Consider the following 16,571-nt stretch of genomic DNA (forward strand, 5'->3'; position numbering starts at 1 on the left):
GCGGAATTTTCCAGTTTTGGGGTAAGCGTGGCTCTGTCTCTAATTCATTTAATGGGCTGAACTCATTGCACAAAAATGACGTTTCCACTGGCTGGATTTCCGACCAGTCGACGTAACAGGGTTCCTCCCATGCCCCAGTTGAATATGGGCACTGCACTGGTGGTGGAGGGAGTGAATGTTTAAGCTGGTGGATGGGGTGCCGATCCTGTGGGCTGCTTTGTCCTGCATGATGCCAAGTTTCTTGAATGTTTTTGAAGCTGGACTCATCCAATCAACTGGAGAGTATTCTATTACACTCCTAACTTGTTCCTTACATGTGATGGACAGGCTTTGGGGAAGCAGGAGGTGAGTTACTCACCACAGAATTCCCAGCCTACTTTGGTAGCCAAGGTATCTGATGGCTGGTCCACTTCAGTGTCTAGTCAATGGTAACTGTTGATAATGGAGGATTCAGTGATGGTAATGTCATTGAATGTCATGGGGAGATGGTTGGCTTTTCCCTCATTGGTGATGATTATTACCTGGTACTGGTGTGGTGTGACTATTACTTGTCACTCGCCAGCCCAAGCCTGGACATTGTTCAGGTCTTGCTGCATATGGGCACGGACTGATTCAAAATTTGAGGAGTCATGAATAGTGCTGAACATTGTCCAGTCATCAGTGAACATCCCCACTTCTAACCTTATGATGGAGGGAAGGTCATTGATGAAACCGCTGAAGGTCGGGCCCAGGACACTACCCTGGGAGTCTCTTGCAGCAATATCCCGGGACTGAGATGATTGATCTCCAACCTTAACCAGCTTACTTTACCGTGTGTTACTGATAATTCCAACCAGCGAATAATTTTCCCCCCTGATTCCCACTGATTCCAGTTTTGCTAGGGTTCCTTGATGCCACACTCAAGTCAAATGCTGATGTCAAGGGCTGTCACGCTCACCTCATCTCTTGAGTTCAGCTCCTTTGTCCAAGTTTGAACAAAGGTGGTAATGGGATTAGAAGCTGAGTGACCCTGGCAGACCTGAAACTGAGTGTCCGTGAGCAGGAGTGTATCACTTTGCTGATGATCGAGAGTTGACTGATGGAGTGTTAACTGGTCAAGTTAGATTTGTCCTGCTCCTTTTGGATAATAATTTTTCTACTAATACTGCCAACATTAAATTCTAGCTTAACGTGTTGTTTTCAATTCCCTAGATCTGGAAGCAAGTGGAACTGGGAAGAAATAGAAAAACAGAAAGCTGGATCAGGACAAGCATCTATGCTCTTATCAGATAGACCAACATGCCCCTGCACAAGGTAGACCCAGGCCCGTCCCGAGCAAGGGAGCTATAGTGTATTCCTCAGATGATGGCAGCAAGGCACTGGTCATCCATGCCAATGTTTATGAAAGGTGGGGTGGTGGCATCTGAGATCTTCCTGCTAAAGCTTTTAGCTTAAGAGGTATTCCAAGGCTAACAGAAAATTCCAGTTAAGTATTATCTTTAGAAAAGAGCCAGATGACTTAGAACAAGATTGTGGGTTAAGTTTGCCAGAGGTGCTCCATTAGATGTGGAGTACATTGGCTCTTGGGTTGCTGGTACCATGACAGTCAGTGTTGGCAGACTGTTGAACAATAGTGGGTAGGTATCGGGGCAAACCTGATCCAGTCCTTGCCCTACTATGGCACATACTACTGTGCCTCACTCAGGGGTGGAACCCTGGGAGATACTCCCACCAGCTGTAGCACACTAACCAAAGTTGGAATTATATTGAACCTGCTTCTGGGCACTGAGGTTTAAGAAGTGTCTTAAAGAAGGAAAGGTTGAAGTATGAGCAAAGAAGTTTAGAGAGGGAATTTGAGAACTTAGGCCGAGGTAACTCTGGGCACAACCACAAATGATGGTGGAAGGGAAATCACGGATGCTGAATTGAAGCAACAAAAGTTTTTGGAGGACTGTAATGCTTGAGGAAGTGACGAAATATAGGATTGAGTGAGGCTATGGAGGGATTTGGAAATCTGTAGGGAATTTTAAATTTGGATCCTTGCCAGATAAGATGTCACTTTCTATACCTCACTAATGCCTCCACTAATTTGCTCCCCTTGTACTTTTTAAAAGCCTTTCTTTTCTGCGGTAACTGACTCCTTAACTAATAATGCGATGCCTCCTCCTCTCTTACCTCCTCCTCTGTCTCGCCTGAAGATTCTATATTCCGGAACCCACCCACCCACACACACACTCAACACACACACACACGCACACCCAACACACACACGCACACCCAACACACACACACACACACGCACACACACACACCTCATTTACACCACAATTACTTTGATCTTAAGCAGGAAAATAAATCCAGGTGCACAAGTATCCAGTGTCACAATGTCACTTTTCCTTCACAGAACATAGAACATAGAAAGCCACAGCACAAACAGGCCCTTTGGCCCACAAGTTGCGCCGATCACATCCCCACCTCTAGGCCTATCTATAGCCCTCAATCCCATTAAATCCCATGTACTCATCCAGAAGTCTCTTAAAAGACCCCAATCCTGGAAAGATTTGCCATTTTGGACCTCCGATCTTCAGTTGGATCAAGATAGTTTCACAGGCCTAGGTCACTCCAGACCCGGAATGTTAACCGTTAGTTGTTAGAGTTTGGTTGGGATATTTGGTACTGGTTAGGAGTGAATCAGTTGACACTCTCCTCTTTCTATTTTTTACCCCACAGGCAAATCCAGGAAGAAAAATGTATTATAACAGAGAATGAACCATTGAACAGTGAGTCCCCAGAATCAGAGAGTGAGACTGAGGGTGGAGACGAATGTTCTTCAGATACAGCGAGTGAGAGCTCATTGATGTGAGTAACACAGCCTGAGGCAACCTCAAGCCCAATTCCCGACAAAGCTTAGGTGAAAACCAGGAATGCCGGACATCCAAAAGTAAAGGAGATAATGAAGGAAGCGAATCAGCAGCTGGATGACAACGTTATAATGAATGGGGCCATTGGATGATCCTCTCTCATCTTCAGATGTTCCTGCCCTTTCTATGCTTTTCCAGCACATTTTGTTTTCATTTTTAATCCCTAGCAATGTACCCTTCCAATTTTCTGCTGCGGGATTGTATTTTGTGTTTTTCGGAAGACTGTTTGCTTTTTGTCAGCGGGGCACGGGCGTTGCCAGCTCCGGACGGTCAGATCCCAACACAACTAACAGTAATGTCTATATAAACGTGTCAGCTTTGCTAAGGCCGGGTGCCAGAGTGTTTGGTTTCAGCAGAAACTTGCATTTACATAGCGCCTTTGAAACACCCAAAGGTACTTCGTACGAGCGTAATCTGACAACAACCGACACCAAGCCACACGTGGAGGTATTAGGAGCAGGTGGTAGGTTTCAAAAAGAGTCACAAAGGGGATATCGGGAGTGGGCAGGTTTATGCAGGAGGAAATACGAGGGCAGTTGAAAGCATTGATTGCCATTGGCGGGGCACAGGAAGAAAGGCTTGAACACGAGACCAGGATTGCAGCAATGCAGAGTTCTCAGAGGGGTTGGAGAGCTGGAGGAAATGACCAAGCAGGGAGGATTGAGGGCTATGAAAGGATTTGAACACAAGGACAAGAGGTGTCTGGAGGTCAGTGAACTCAGAAGCGACAGTTGACCAGGGCTTGCTACAAGGTAGGACGCCAGAGTTGGAAAATTAACACTTTATTTATTGTCCAGTCCACAAGACTGCAATGGTGGACATGGCTGGCACAAGCCTCGCTCTCAGAGACTAGTAATGAGAGAAAAAAAATGACCTTCTCTGGATGCAGTATGTGTGCATTGATTTTCAATTGTACCTGATGGCTGGGCAATGTCCCATCAAGGTGTTGCACATTGATGCGCGATATAACTCACAAGGCTAGAGATGCTCGAGGAAATAAAGGCTTTTATTGACTACTACAATAGAGCTACCATATATAATACACGATCCCAGACTGAAGGGTCCCAGACAGAGCAGTGACCTTTATACCTCTCCCAGGAGGCGGAGCCCGACTGGGATGTACCATAATAACTATAATACAGGTAGAACAGCCCAACCCTAACCCCAACAGTAACATGTAGAACAACCCAACCCTAACCCCAACAGCAACATATATACAGACTCATAGTACTGGCCAGACCCTGGCTCAGTACTACCTGGTGGGAACCAACGATGGTTCACCGCACACATGTTTTCTGGGGAGCAGTTAAATTTGTTTCTGGCCATTCAGTAAGTAGGGCAATATTCTACATTCACCTCAAAACCCTTCATTTACTAAGGGAACAAAGAGAAATGCTGACTGCTGGAGTATGCATTGCCCTTTAACTTCCAGGTTCCAGATCATACTGATTGGATGAACCTCTCACTTCTCTCAGCTGCCTCTGAGAGCCCCCCTTCCCCCCGCAGTGTGGCTGATGTATGAGGAGAGATTGAGTCGCTTAGGATTGTATTCACTGGAGCTCAGAAGAATCTCGGGGGATCTCATAGAAACCTATATAATTATAACAGGACTAGACAGGGCAGCTGCAAGAAGAACGTTCCTGATGGTGGGGGTGTCCAGAACCAAGGGGTCACAGTCTGAGTAAACCTTTTAGGATGAGATGAGGAGAAATTTCTTCACCCAGAGAGAGGTGAGCCTGTGGAATTCACTACCACAGAAAGTAGTTGAGGCCAAAACATTGAATGTTTTCAAGAAGCAGTTAGATATAGCACTTGAGGTGAAGGGGATCAAAGGATATGGGGGGAAGGTGGGATCGGGCTATTGAGTTGAATGATCAGCCATGATCATAATGAGTGGCAGAGCAGGCAGAAAGGGCCGAATGGCCTCCTCCTGCTGCTATCTTTCTACGTTGGGCTGAATTTTAACTTTCAGCTGTGCTCACCATGGTGTAAACTGGCAGCTCATCAGTGACTTCTGTCAGCAATGTTTTAACACAGCCACTGTACTTGCATTTTCTTTCTGGTTTCCTGACCAATGGGACTGAGGGAACACAATGTGACCCTCACCAACTGCTTTATTATTTAAAGGGACCCTGCGTGGATCACACATGAAGGATGGTGGAGGTGAGCAGACCCAACCAAAATCAGCAAAAACAATCAAATGGGATGTTCAACCTGCTTCAGAGCTGTAACTCCAGATGGGGAAGGAAACAACGGCTTGTATTTATATGGCACCTTTAACATTATAATGTCCCAGGGCCCTTCACCAATATAACACCAAGCTACATCAAGAGAGATTAGGTCAGATGATCAAAACCTTTGACAAAGAGATAGGAGTGTCTTCAAGGAGGAGAGGGATGTATAGAGGTGGAGAGGTGCAGGAAGGGAAGTCCGGAGCTAGGAGCCTAGACACCGCGGGCATGGCTCCCACTGAAGGAGCAATTCAGATCGGGAATATATAAGAAACCTGAATTGGAGAAACGCAGATATCTTGGAGTGGCTGGAGGAGATCACAGAGATAGGGATAGAATTTTAGTACCCAAGGCATTGCTTGCCTGGGGGCTAATGTAGCTCAGTGAGTACATGGGTGATAGGGAAACAGGACTAGGTGTGAATTATGGCCATAGGGTTTTGGAAGACTTTGGGTTTACAAAGGGTTGGATGTGAGGATCAGCAAGGAGTGTGTAGAAGGAGGTCAGCATTCTAAAGAATGGAAGCTCTGTTTATAGCCTGCTGCTAAGTGTTCCCACAACTAACTGATCAGATAAAAGCTCTGCAGCCATGTTCCAGTGAATGGTGCTGGACAATTAATCCCCATCCCCAGTGATGACAGTTCTGAACCCATCAGTGCAGATTTGAAGCATTTACGAACATTTTTAGCCAGAAGTGCTGAGTGGATATTTCATCCCAGCTTCTTCCTGAGGTCCCCAGATTCTTCCTGAAGTCTCCAGCTTCTTCCTGAGGTCCCCAGATTCTTCCTGAGGTCTGCGGCTTCTTCCTGAGGTCCCCAGCATCTCAGAGTTCAGCCAAATCAATTCACTCCACATGATATGAAGAAATGGCTAAGAGCGATGCTGCAGAACGAATGCTCTGGGACTTGGCAACATCCCAGATATCGTACTGAATCCTTGTGCTCCAGAACTAACCTTGCCTCCAGCCAAGCTACTCCACTACAGCTACAACTCTGGCATCTCCCCAAAAATGTAGAAAATTGCCCAGGTCGACAATATTTGCCCCCGTCTAAAATAATTGGCCCTGTCTACATTAAGCAGAACAATCCAATCTGACCAATTACTACCCCATCCAACATCAGCAAAGTGATGGACAATGCTGTCAAGTACATAGCTGTAAATTGCTGACTGGTGCTCAATTTGGGTTCTGCCATTCCTCATTACAGCCTTGGTCCATACATGGACGAAAGAGCTGAATTCACAAGGTGAGGTGAAAGTGACTGCCCTTGACATCAAGGCAGTAACTGACTGAATGAGGCATCAAGGAGCCTTGGTAACATTAAAATTGATAGGAATTAAATTGGGGGGGGGAGGTTCCACTGGTTGGATATCTGAAATCAAGCCTAGCATTATGTGGTTGCTGGAGCCAATTTTATTTAGTTTATTTATAAATTTTATTTATTAGTGTCACAAGTAAGGCTTACATTAACACTGCAATGAAGTTACTGTGAAAATCCCCTCGTTGCCACACTCCGGCGCCTGTTCGGCTGCACTGAGGGAGAATTTAGCACGGCCAGTGCACCTAACCAGCACGTCATTGTGGGAGGAAACCGGAGAACCCGGAGGAAACACACGCAGACACAGGGAGAACGTGCAGACTCCACACAGACAGTGACCCAAGCCGGTAATCGAACCGGGTCCCTGGCGCTGTGAGGCAGCAGTGCTAAGCACTGTGCCACCGTGCTGCTTGGAACTTTGCTGCAGAGGGTCCTGAGGGGAGTGTCCCAGGCGCAAACATCTTCCGCTGCTTACCCAAAGAGGCAGAGGCCGGCAGCAGACCAGGTTGTGCTGGAGTTTGAATAAGTGAGGGAAAAAAATCAAATGGCAGCATCACAGGAAGGCAGTGAGTTGACTGGCTAATGAATTCTAGTTTTGTTTCCCTAGCTATAAACTTGAGTTGTATAAGGAGCTGGGAAATTTAAAAAATATATACTTTTTGGGTAAAAGTTAAGTAAAACATTTCATAATCTCCCTAAATTTAAGTACTATCAGTAGAAGAGAAGTGAGTATTTGGTGAGTCTTTCTTTTTTAAAATTTCATTATATATTAGATAGAGGAATAGCAGGGCAGCTCTGATCATTGGAGTGCACATCCTGTTCCACGTGGGAACTTCAGGATGCTTCCTCCATCCAGGATAACCATATGTGCAAGAAATGTTCCCAGCTCCAGTAGCTTAGCCTTTGGGCTTCAGAGCTTGAGCAGCACCTGGCATCACTGATGCCCATCTAAAAGATTAAGAACTTCATGAACAGCACAGTTATAGATTTGGTCACCCCACAGTTTGAAAACATGCAAGAAGAGAGGGCATGGATGACCACCAGACAGTCAAGAGGAAACAGTCAAGTAATGCAGATTGGAAAATAGTGAATGTGATTCCTGTATCAAAGAAAAGAAGGAGGCAGACACAGGAAACCACAGGCCTGTTAGCATAACATCTGACATAGGGAAATTGCTGGAATCTATTATTAATGATGTTGTAGCAGGGCACTTCGAAAATCTCAATTCGATCAAGCAGTCAACATTGTTTTGCGAAAGGGAAATCATGTTTGATTCATTTATTAGAGTTCTTTGAGGAAGTAACAAGCAATGTAGATAAAGGGGAACCTGTAGATGTGCTGTTCTTTGATTTCCAGAAGGCACTTGGCAAGGTGCCACATCAAAAGTACCGGGTGACATACTGGCATGAATAGAGGATTAGATAGCTAACAGGAAGTAGTGAGTAGGGACTAACATGGCTAATCTACTTAACCTGCACATTTTTGGACACTAAGGGGCAATTTAGCACGGTCAATCCTCCTAACTTGCACATCTTTGGAGTGTGGAAGGAAACCGGAGCACCCGGGGGAAACACATGCAGACATAGGGAAAATATACAAAGTCCACACAGCCAGTCACCCGAGGCTGGAATTGAACCCAGGTCCCTGTGAGGCAGCAGTGCTAAGCACCGTGCTGCCCCTGCCATGTTTACATTACAACAGTGTCTACACCTCATTGGCTAGAACGCATTCTGAAGTGTCCTGAGGTCAGGAATGGTCCCATAGAAATGCAAATCTTTCTTTATTTCCCCAGGATGGAACAGATTTCTCCTTCATCAGGGATGTCTTGTATCCTCCAAAACTACCAGAAGATACTCACCTCTGTTGCGTTGACCATCGCCGTTGCATGGCTGCTGCAACCATTTTCCTTTAATACCTGGCATTGAGGCACCGTGCAAAGATGTCAACAGATCTACACGTCCACTACGATTACTGGAGAGATGCTTCCGAGAAGTTGCCAGTGAAAGTCCAACCAGAAAACCACCAAAAACATTTGATTGCAGATTCCCGAATTCATAACATCTAAAGAACCTGTTGGTCCATCAAAAATTTCAAGTGAGCCATACATTAAACCATATCCAGGCGAAACCAGGTTTTGTTTTCCTTTTGGAGAGGATACCTTATGAGATTGTAAAGGGGAAGTACGCTAATACTGGGAACACTTTCAAACTTAAGAGCATTCAGTGTTGGCATCAAACACAATCAGATCTGACATTGCAGGGTTAGCGCTCCCTCTTCACTGCATCAGCAACGCGCTTCAGCCCAACTTCAGCACCTCTGTTGCACTGGTGTAACAGACTTCCAAACCAATCAAAATGTGGCCTCTCTGAGTTGCATTGGCCAATTTACGACCAGTTCTGTCAATCCATGTTTGCTTAGATTACAACTGAGACTGTTTAAATTCATGGAATAGGAGAACTTTGCACCACAGAAATAGATCGTTCAGCACATCCAAGCTGTGCTGGCTCTTTGAAAGAGCAGTCCCACTTAGTTTAATGTTTCATTTCTTTATTCCCAGTGCTGCAAATTTCTTACCCTCAAGTTTCTGCTCAAATCCCTTCTAAAATGATTTCTGGGATTCAGCTTCCATCGTCTTTTTACAACAGAAACTTATCTTTACATTGCAACCTTTAATCTAATTAAACATCCTAAGCTGATTCGAAAGAGGATTGTAAGACACTGTATGATTTCAACCCATAGAAAACATCAAACAACCAAAAGCCTGGTCAAAGATGTAGTGTGTAAAAGGATGCAGAGAGGTGTAGGGAGCCTTAGGGCCTTGACAACTGAACACAAGGCCGCACGCAGACAGTGCAGAATTTAATACTGGGAATGCAAAAGAAGCCAGAATCAGGGTGAAAATATCTCGGATGTCATGGGGCTGGAGGAGATGACAAGGGGTAAGGCCTGGGGGGATTTGAAATTTGTTTTTGAATTAGAAATCAAGATGTTGTTTGACTGGGAAACAATGTAGGTCCGTGAGCACAGGAGCGATAGGGGAGTGGGACCTGGTGCAGGTTAAGACATAGACTTTTCCATGACATCAAGTTTACAGGGGGTAGAATGTGTGGGACACCAGGCAGGGGTGCATTGGAATAGCTGAGATGAGAGGTAACAAATGATTGAGGGTTTCAGCAGAAGGTGAGCTGAGATGGGATATAGGAGTAGTGTGATGATGGAGAGGTGGAAACAGGCAGTTTTAGTGATGGCACAAATATGAGATTTATTAAGAAGAACATTGCAGATCCTGACAACATTCAATTCACCTCATCTCTGAATCTATGATGTATCATTTTCTGTTCCCAGGAGAACAGTCCTAACTTCCCATAACTGAAGGCTCTCATCCCAGATAATATCCTGGCAAACCTCCCCTGAACCCTGTCTGAGGCCTAAATTAAATTTGTATTACCTGAAACACGGATACATCATTCAGGATAAAGATCTGACACAGATATTGAAGGCAATAAATTCCACATATTTCCATGTGGAGAAAAATCCACACATGGGCCTGTAACCAGCAAATTAATTTCAATATAGATCATTGTGAGGTGTTGCACTTATGTAGGATTAATAAAGAGGATTGATAAAGTGTCAAATGGGTGTGAAAACAGTCGGTTTTCTTGCTGTTTTTCAGCGAGGTAAAACAGAAGCTGTCATGCAATTCTCACCAGTTTGGGGGGGTGGGGGGGGTGGGGGTGGGGGTGAAGCCTCACCTCACCTATGAAGCTGGCTGCTGAGCCCTTGGGGCACCATATGCCCAGGTGCCCCAATCTCCCAGTATACTGGGAGATCACCTGTCACTCCTCCCCACCCCCCACAGACACTGCCCCCCTCCCCAATTGCCCCCCCTCCCCCAGAGGTCATACCCCTCCAATTACTGCACCGGGCATCGCATATTGCTCCCCTCTGCAATTGCCACCCCGACATGGTTACCCTCCCAATCACTGCCCTGACCAATCACCCTGCCACCCCCCCTGATCATTGTCCATGCCGGTGAACCTCCTCCCCAATCACCGCCCCAGCCAGTCAAACCCCCACCCCCCCCCCCCCCGCAAGGTTCTTCCTTCCCGCCTCCCCCCCACCCCGACAATGGTGCTCCCCCCCCCCCCTGTCAATTTCCACCCTTTCTCAGGCCCCCCCTTAGCAATGTCAGGGTGCCCAGTGAGCAGTGCCAGGGTGCCAGGCTAGCAGTGCTGGGCTGGCACTGCCACATGGGCCCGGCACTGCCTCCGACCACCCAGGAGGTTTCAATGGCTTCCAGTCCCCCCAGTGAGGCCAACCTGTCTGGTCCTCGTTGGTGGGGACCATCTGTGATTCTCACCGGTGAGGACCTCGACAGCAAGGGGTTTAAGGTAAGTGAGCCCGGAAGATAGCATCAGAGACGTGTTAATGACATGTAAATCATGTCATTAATATTGAAATCAGCCTTGCAATCTTCCTGGACACGAGGCTGATTTTGCCGGCAAAATAGTGTCGGTAAGAGGCGGGAAACTGGGCACAAACTCGATTTTTCGCCTCTCGCGCTATCTTACTGGCTCATCTCACTGATTGACCAGCCTGGTGAGCCCGTAGGATCCCACCCGTTATCTTGCTTGGACAATAAAGTTTATTTATTAGTGTCACAGGTAGGCTTACATTAACACTGCAATGGAGTTACTGTGAAAATCCCCTAGTCGCCACTGTCCGAGAGTAAGAATAGCGTAAAGGAGAATAGGGATCTGGGGCACACATCACAAAGTACAGGTCAATAAGGCTATGTAACAAAAACAGAACTAAAGGGATTGGATTGAAAAATAAAGGCACTATATTCACCTTGTGTCAAATTCTGATTAAACCACACTTGGAATGCCGTGAACAATTTTGGTTTGGAATCATTATGGAGAAGAACAAGGAGCTATCTAAATTTAAAATATATACTTAACTGGAGAAGGGCACTTTTTCTAAGGAGGGATCTGCTTCTGTAAATTGGAGCCAAAAGCATTGCTGAAACTGAGTGATGGACACCCTTTAAAGAGGGTACAGTCTAGAAGCAAAGGCGGGTCTTGTTGGGTGAATGATAAAGGCGTTAGAGAATGGAATGAAGCTGAAAAAGGGGACGTGTGATATGCCAGCTGGATAATAAAAGGGAGAATTAAACTGACTACGGCAAGTTCAGAGGAGGAGTGAAATGAGAGAAGCAAAGAGACAGTAGGTCAATAGATTGATGGTTTACATGAAAGAGACTCGAAAGGTCTTCTAAAATATTTTTTTAAAGAGCTTGAAACTTGTAAATGTTGATGTTCAGAGGAACTTGAGTGTATTCCATACAAGGAACACAGAAAGTTAGCAAGCAGCTGCAGCAAGAAATTAGGCAGGCAAATAGCACGTTGGCCTTTACTGCAAGGGACCAGATATAAAGAAGCCTTGCCAATTGTACAGGATTGTTTAGGGACAGCAGGGTGGCACAGTGGTTAGCACTGCTGCCTCACAGCTCCAGGGACCTGGGTTCGATTCCCGGCTTGGACTCTGTTTGCATGGAGCTCACACGTTCTCCCTGTGTCTGCGTCAGTTTCCTCTGGGTATTCCGGTTTCCTCACATAGCCCAAAGATGTGCAGGGTTGAGTGCATTGCTCATGCTAAATTGCCCCTTAGTGTTGCAGGATGCCTAGGTTAGAGGGATTAGCGGGGTAAATATGTGAGGTTACGGGGATAAGGCCTGGGTGGAATTGTGGTCGGTGCAGACTCAATGGGCCGATTGGCCTCCTTCTGCACTGTAGGGTTTCTATGATTTCTATGAGGACTTTGGTGAGATCACATCTGGAGCACAGTGTGTAGATTCGGTTTGCATATTTAAGGAAGGATGTACTTGCATTGGAGGTGGTACAACAAGGATTCATTAGGTTGTTCTCTGGGATGAGGGCAGGGTTGTCCCATTATGAGAGGCTGAGTAAATTGGGTCAAGATTTCCTTGAGTTTAGAAGAATAGAGGTGATCTTATTGAAACATTCAAGAGTTTCCCTGGTTGGGGAATCTAGAACACAGGGGGCGCAATCACGCCATGCTCCCGCTGCATTGAAGACAGAGAATTTGGCAACAAACCAAATCTCTGTTCACTGTAGCGGGGTGGGAAAATCCCGCTGGCATGAACAGTTGGAAGATTCTGGCGAGGAGCAGTCTGAGAGAAGGACCTGGTCATTTAGGACAGGGATGGGGAGAATTTTATTCAGAGGGTTGTGAATCTTTGGAATTTTCTACGCCAGAGGGTTGTGAATGCAGCATTGTTGAATAAATTTAAGGAGAGAAAGATTATGGTCACTCGCGGAATGAAGGGATATGGGGAGTGAGGGTGGAGAAGTGGATCGGAAGCCTAATATTAGCCATGCTTGTATTGAACAACAGAGCAGGCTTGATGGTCAATATGGTCTACTCCTGCTTCTATTTCATTTGGTATGTTCTTATCTGCATATCTACAGAAAAGGTCTTGTCAGAGGAATGGTTGGTCAATTGGAAACAACATTGGAGAAATATTGGCTGTGGCAGAAGGCATAACAGAAGGGCAAAATAAGTCATTTGCATTGGTCTTCACCAAAAAGTTTTTTAAAAATTCATTCGTGGGATATGGGCATCGCTGGTTGGCCAGCATTTATTGCCCATCCCTAGTTGCCCTTGGCGGGCAGTTGAGAGTCAACCACATTGCTGTGGCTCTGGAGTCCCATGTAGGCCAGACCAGGTAAGGACAGCAGATTTCCTTCCCTAAAGAACATCAGTGAACCAGATGGGTTCATATGGTAAACAAGATGATTTTCAGAACACTGGATACTTACAGGTCACTTGGTCTGGATGGGATACATCCAAGTATACCGAGGGAATTAAAAGTAGAAATTATAGCTGTGTTAACCAACTTCCAATCGTCCTCAGCTTCAGGGATAGTGTCAGAGGATAGTAAATGTTAATGTTACGCGTTTGCTGGTTTTGGCCGGTTCCTTCAGTAATGGCATTCGTGATCTCAGCACTTACATTTTTATCACAATGGCTGTTTGGATCGACTGGTAGAATGTTTCCCTCTTTGGTGCAATGTCCTCGGGTTTTGTAAGTGTCGAATCCCAGCTTTCGCTGGGTGTTTAAAGCGGCCCTATTCAGTTGCGGTTAACTTTTAATTAGTTATTTTTTTCCTAAGTTCAGAGCGAACTCGGCCGCTACATGTTCAGGCACCGAATTTAAAAAACCTAATTTCTGTAAACACAATTTAAATGGCACTTTCTGAACACTGTTTCGTCCAGGAATTTTAAATATTGAGCTCATCCTTGCTAGGTCTGATGACTCTGCACACTCTGACTATTGAAACTGACTCAGTGGTGTCTTCTGTTGAAGTGAGGAAATTAATTTCTGCTTTCAGCTTCCAAGCCTTTCTTTGGAGCTTTTCTCTGGCGATTACTTTCTGCACCTTCACTTCTGGAGCGTTTCTTCAGGTCAACATGCTTCTTTGATTTTTCCTTCCATTCTCCAGAATTTTAATTTTATTCTTCAGTCTCTATGAGGTTTTGGGCTATTTCATTCTCTGCTCCCATGTGTTTGTACATAGTTTAGTAAGTTTTATTCAGGTATTCATAGTTTTAGGTAGTTCAACAGTAAGCATTTATTAACTATTGGAAACTATATGCATAGGTACAATAAAATCCAAACTACGACCTGTCTCCATGCTTGCTTCTACACTCAGCTCTGTCCAGCACTACATTAATCCCTAGGTGAGGGTCATGTGTCCTCTTACATCAGTGTGTGTTTGTGCGTGTGTGTCTGTTACTGAATTCAGTCGCACAGTAACCCTTTATGTGCCAGACTCTTGTACTTAGCAAAACTGAAACTTAACCATGCCGAAATTCACAATCTCTGTTTTAATCTTCTCTTGTGAAGAAATTCCTCCTCAACTCAGTCCTAAATCTGCTCCCCCCTATTTTGAGGCGATGTCCCCCTAGTTTGCACTGAATGTATTTCTGATTCAGAGTGAGTTTTCCAGAATGGATGCCATGGTGTTTCCATGTTGCTGTTTACAGAGGAATAAATTTGCTGTTTGTCCTTAGCCCACCTGGTAACTCCATTCTGTGACAGGACTGCTCCTGGAGTATGGTTTACAAATATTATGTACACATCCCCACTGCTAGCAGCACATAGAAGAAGACAGAGCATGCTGGCACCAAGTCCTTGGTGTTATCACTGCATTATTGACTCTTACCTGTTAAAACAGTCTCAATATTAATTTTAATCTCTAACATGATCAGTGTCCACAGGTTCTGAGTTGTGACGGTGTCAGATGTCACAGCCAACTTATATAATTGTGAGGATTCACAAGCATCTATTGTGAGATTTAGTTTTTTGTGGGATAATTTTGCAATGATGGGAGCCTCAGCTGTTGGAGCATCTCTCCTCAGGTTCAGTCCTCTGCCCATGATTATCTAATGTCCTTCAGGGAAGGGAATCTGCCGTCCTTACCTGGTCAGGCCTACATGTGACTCCAGACCCACAGCAATGGGGTTGATTCTCACTCTGAAATGGCCTCAAAAGTCACTCCGTTGCATCAAAGTGCAACAGAAAAATCAACAAGGAATGGAATCGAGCAGACCACCCAAGATCGAACTAGGCATCGGAAATGACAACAGCAAACTCAGCCCTGCCGACCCTGCAAAGTCCTCCTTACTAATATAAGACCATAAGACCACAAGACATAGGAGCGGAAGTAAGGCCATTCGGCCCATCGAGTCCACTCCACCATTCAATCATGGTTGATTTCAACTCCATTTACCCGCTCTCTCCCCATAGCCCTTAATTCCTCGAGAAAGCAAGAATTTATCAATTTCTGTCTTGAAGACGCTCAACGTCTCGGCCTCCACAGCCCTCTGTGGCAATGAATTCCACAGACCTACCACTCTCTGGCTGAAGAAATTTCTCCTCATCTCTGTTCTAAAGTGACTCCCTTTTATTCTAAGGCTGTGCCCCGCGTCCTAGTCTCCCCTGCTAATGGAAACAACTTCCCTACGTCCATCCTATCTAAGCCGTTCATTATCTTGTAAGTTTCTATTAGATCTCCCCTCAACCTCCTAAACTCCAATGAATATAATCCCACGATCCTCAGACGTTCATCGTATGTCAGGCCTACCATTCCTGGGATCATCCGTGTGAATCTCCGCTGGACCCGCTCCAGTGCCAGTATGTCCTTCCTGAGGTGTGGGGCCCAAAATTGCTCACAGTACTCCAAATGGGGCCTAACCAGTGCTCTATAAAGCCTCAGAAGTACATCCCTGCTTTTGTATTCCAAGCCTCTTGAGATAAATGACAACATTACATTTGCTTTCTTAATTACGGACTCAACCTGCAAGTTTACCTTTAGAGAATCCTGGACTAGGACTCCCAAGTCCCTTTGCACTTTAGCATTATGAATTTTGTCACCGGGGGCTTGTGCCAACATTGGGAAAGCTGTCTCACGGACTAGTCAACAACAGCCTGACGTAGTCATTCTCACGGAATCATACCCTAACAGATAACATCCCAGAACCACCATTACCATCCCTGGATATGTTCCGTCCAATCGGCAGAACAGACCCAGCAGAAGTGGCAGCAGCACAGCAGTCAGGAGGGAGTCGCCCTGGGAATTCTCAACAGGGACTGCATTTTAAAAAATGATTACAATCCCACCAAAACATAAAGAGAATTGTCCCAACTTGAGCGGACAAATCTCGATGGTTCACTGTTACAGACTGGGAGAGTTGCACCACAATTGGCCTCTTTGTCAAAGCTTGAGTTTGAGTTGGCACTCTACATTCCGTTGGCAGAGTGTGGTGGTTGTTACAATTTACTAATAATTGTTCAGCTGGGGGTCAGTGTCTGATTTGCCTCAAGTCAGTCAACAACAGAACATCCAGACTAACATGGGGGGGGGGGACAGCACAGGTATTTACAGCACAGAATGAGACCATGAACTTTTGATGTTTCACCTGATCCTCTCCTAACCCTTTTCACAGAACTTACACCAACATCTGGGCGGCACGGTGGCACAGTGGTTAGCACTGCTGGCTCACAGCGCCAGGGATTCGGGTTCAATTCCAGCCTTGGGT

The 16,571-nt window shown here is 45.6% G+C and overlaps 1 protein-coding gene across 5 annotated transcripts in view; it reads left to right on the forward strand.

The window, feature by feature from the left end:
• LOC144479164 (uncharacterized) overlaps positions 1-8,571 on the forward strand; it is a 96,030-nt gene extending 87,459 nt beyond the window's left edge. For 2 of the 5 annotated variants that reach the window (XM_078197752.1, XM_078197753.1), the window contains exons 15-17: positions 1,192-1,293; positions 2,710-2,838; positions 8,240-8,571. In XM_078197752.1, the coding sequence (XP_078053878.1) occupies positions 1,192-1,293; positions 2,710-2,838; positions 8,240-8,372 (364 nt within the window). In that variant the 3' untranslated portion in view covers positions 8,373-8,571. The remainder of the gene's footprint in view (positions 1-1,191; positions 1,294-2,709; positions 2,839-8,239) is intronic. The other 3 variants (XM_078197754.1, XM_078197755.1, XM_078197756.1) reach the window with 3 other exon arrangements.
• The last annotated feature ends 8,000 nt before the right edge of the window (positions 8,572-16,571 follow it).

Source organism: Mustelus asterias, chromosome 25 (assembly GCF_964213995.1).
Source record: "Mustelus asterias chromosome 25, sMusAst1.hap1.1, whole genome shotgun sequence".
Taxonomy (NCBI): Eukaryota; Metazoa; Chordata; class Chondrichthyes; order Carcharhiniformes; family Triakidae; genus Mustelus; species Mustelus asterias.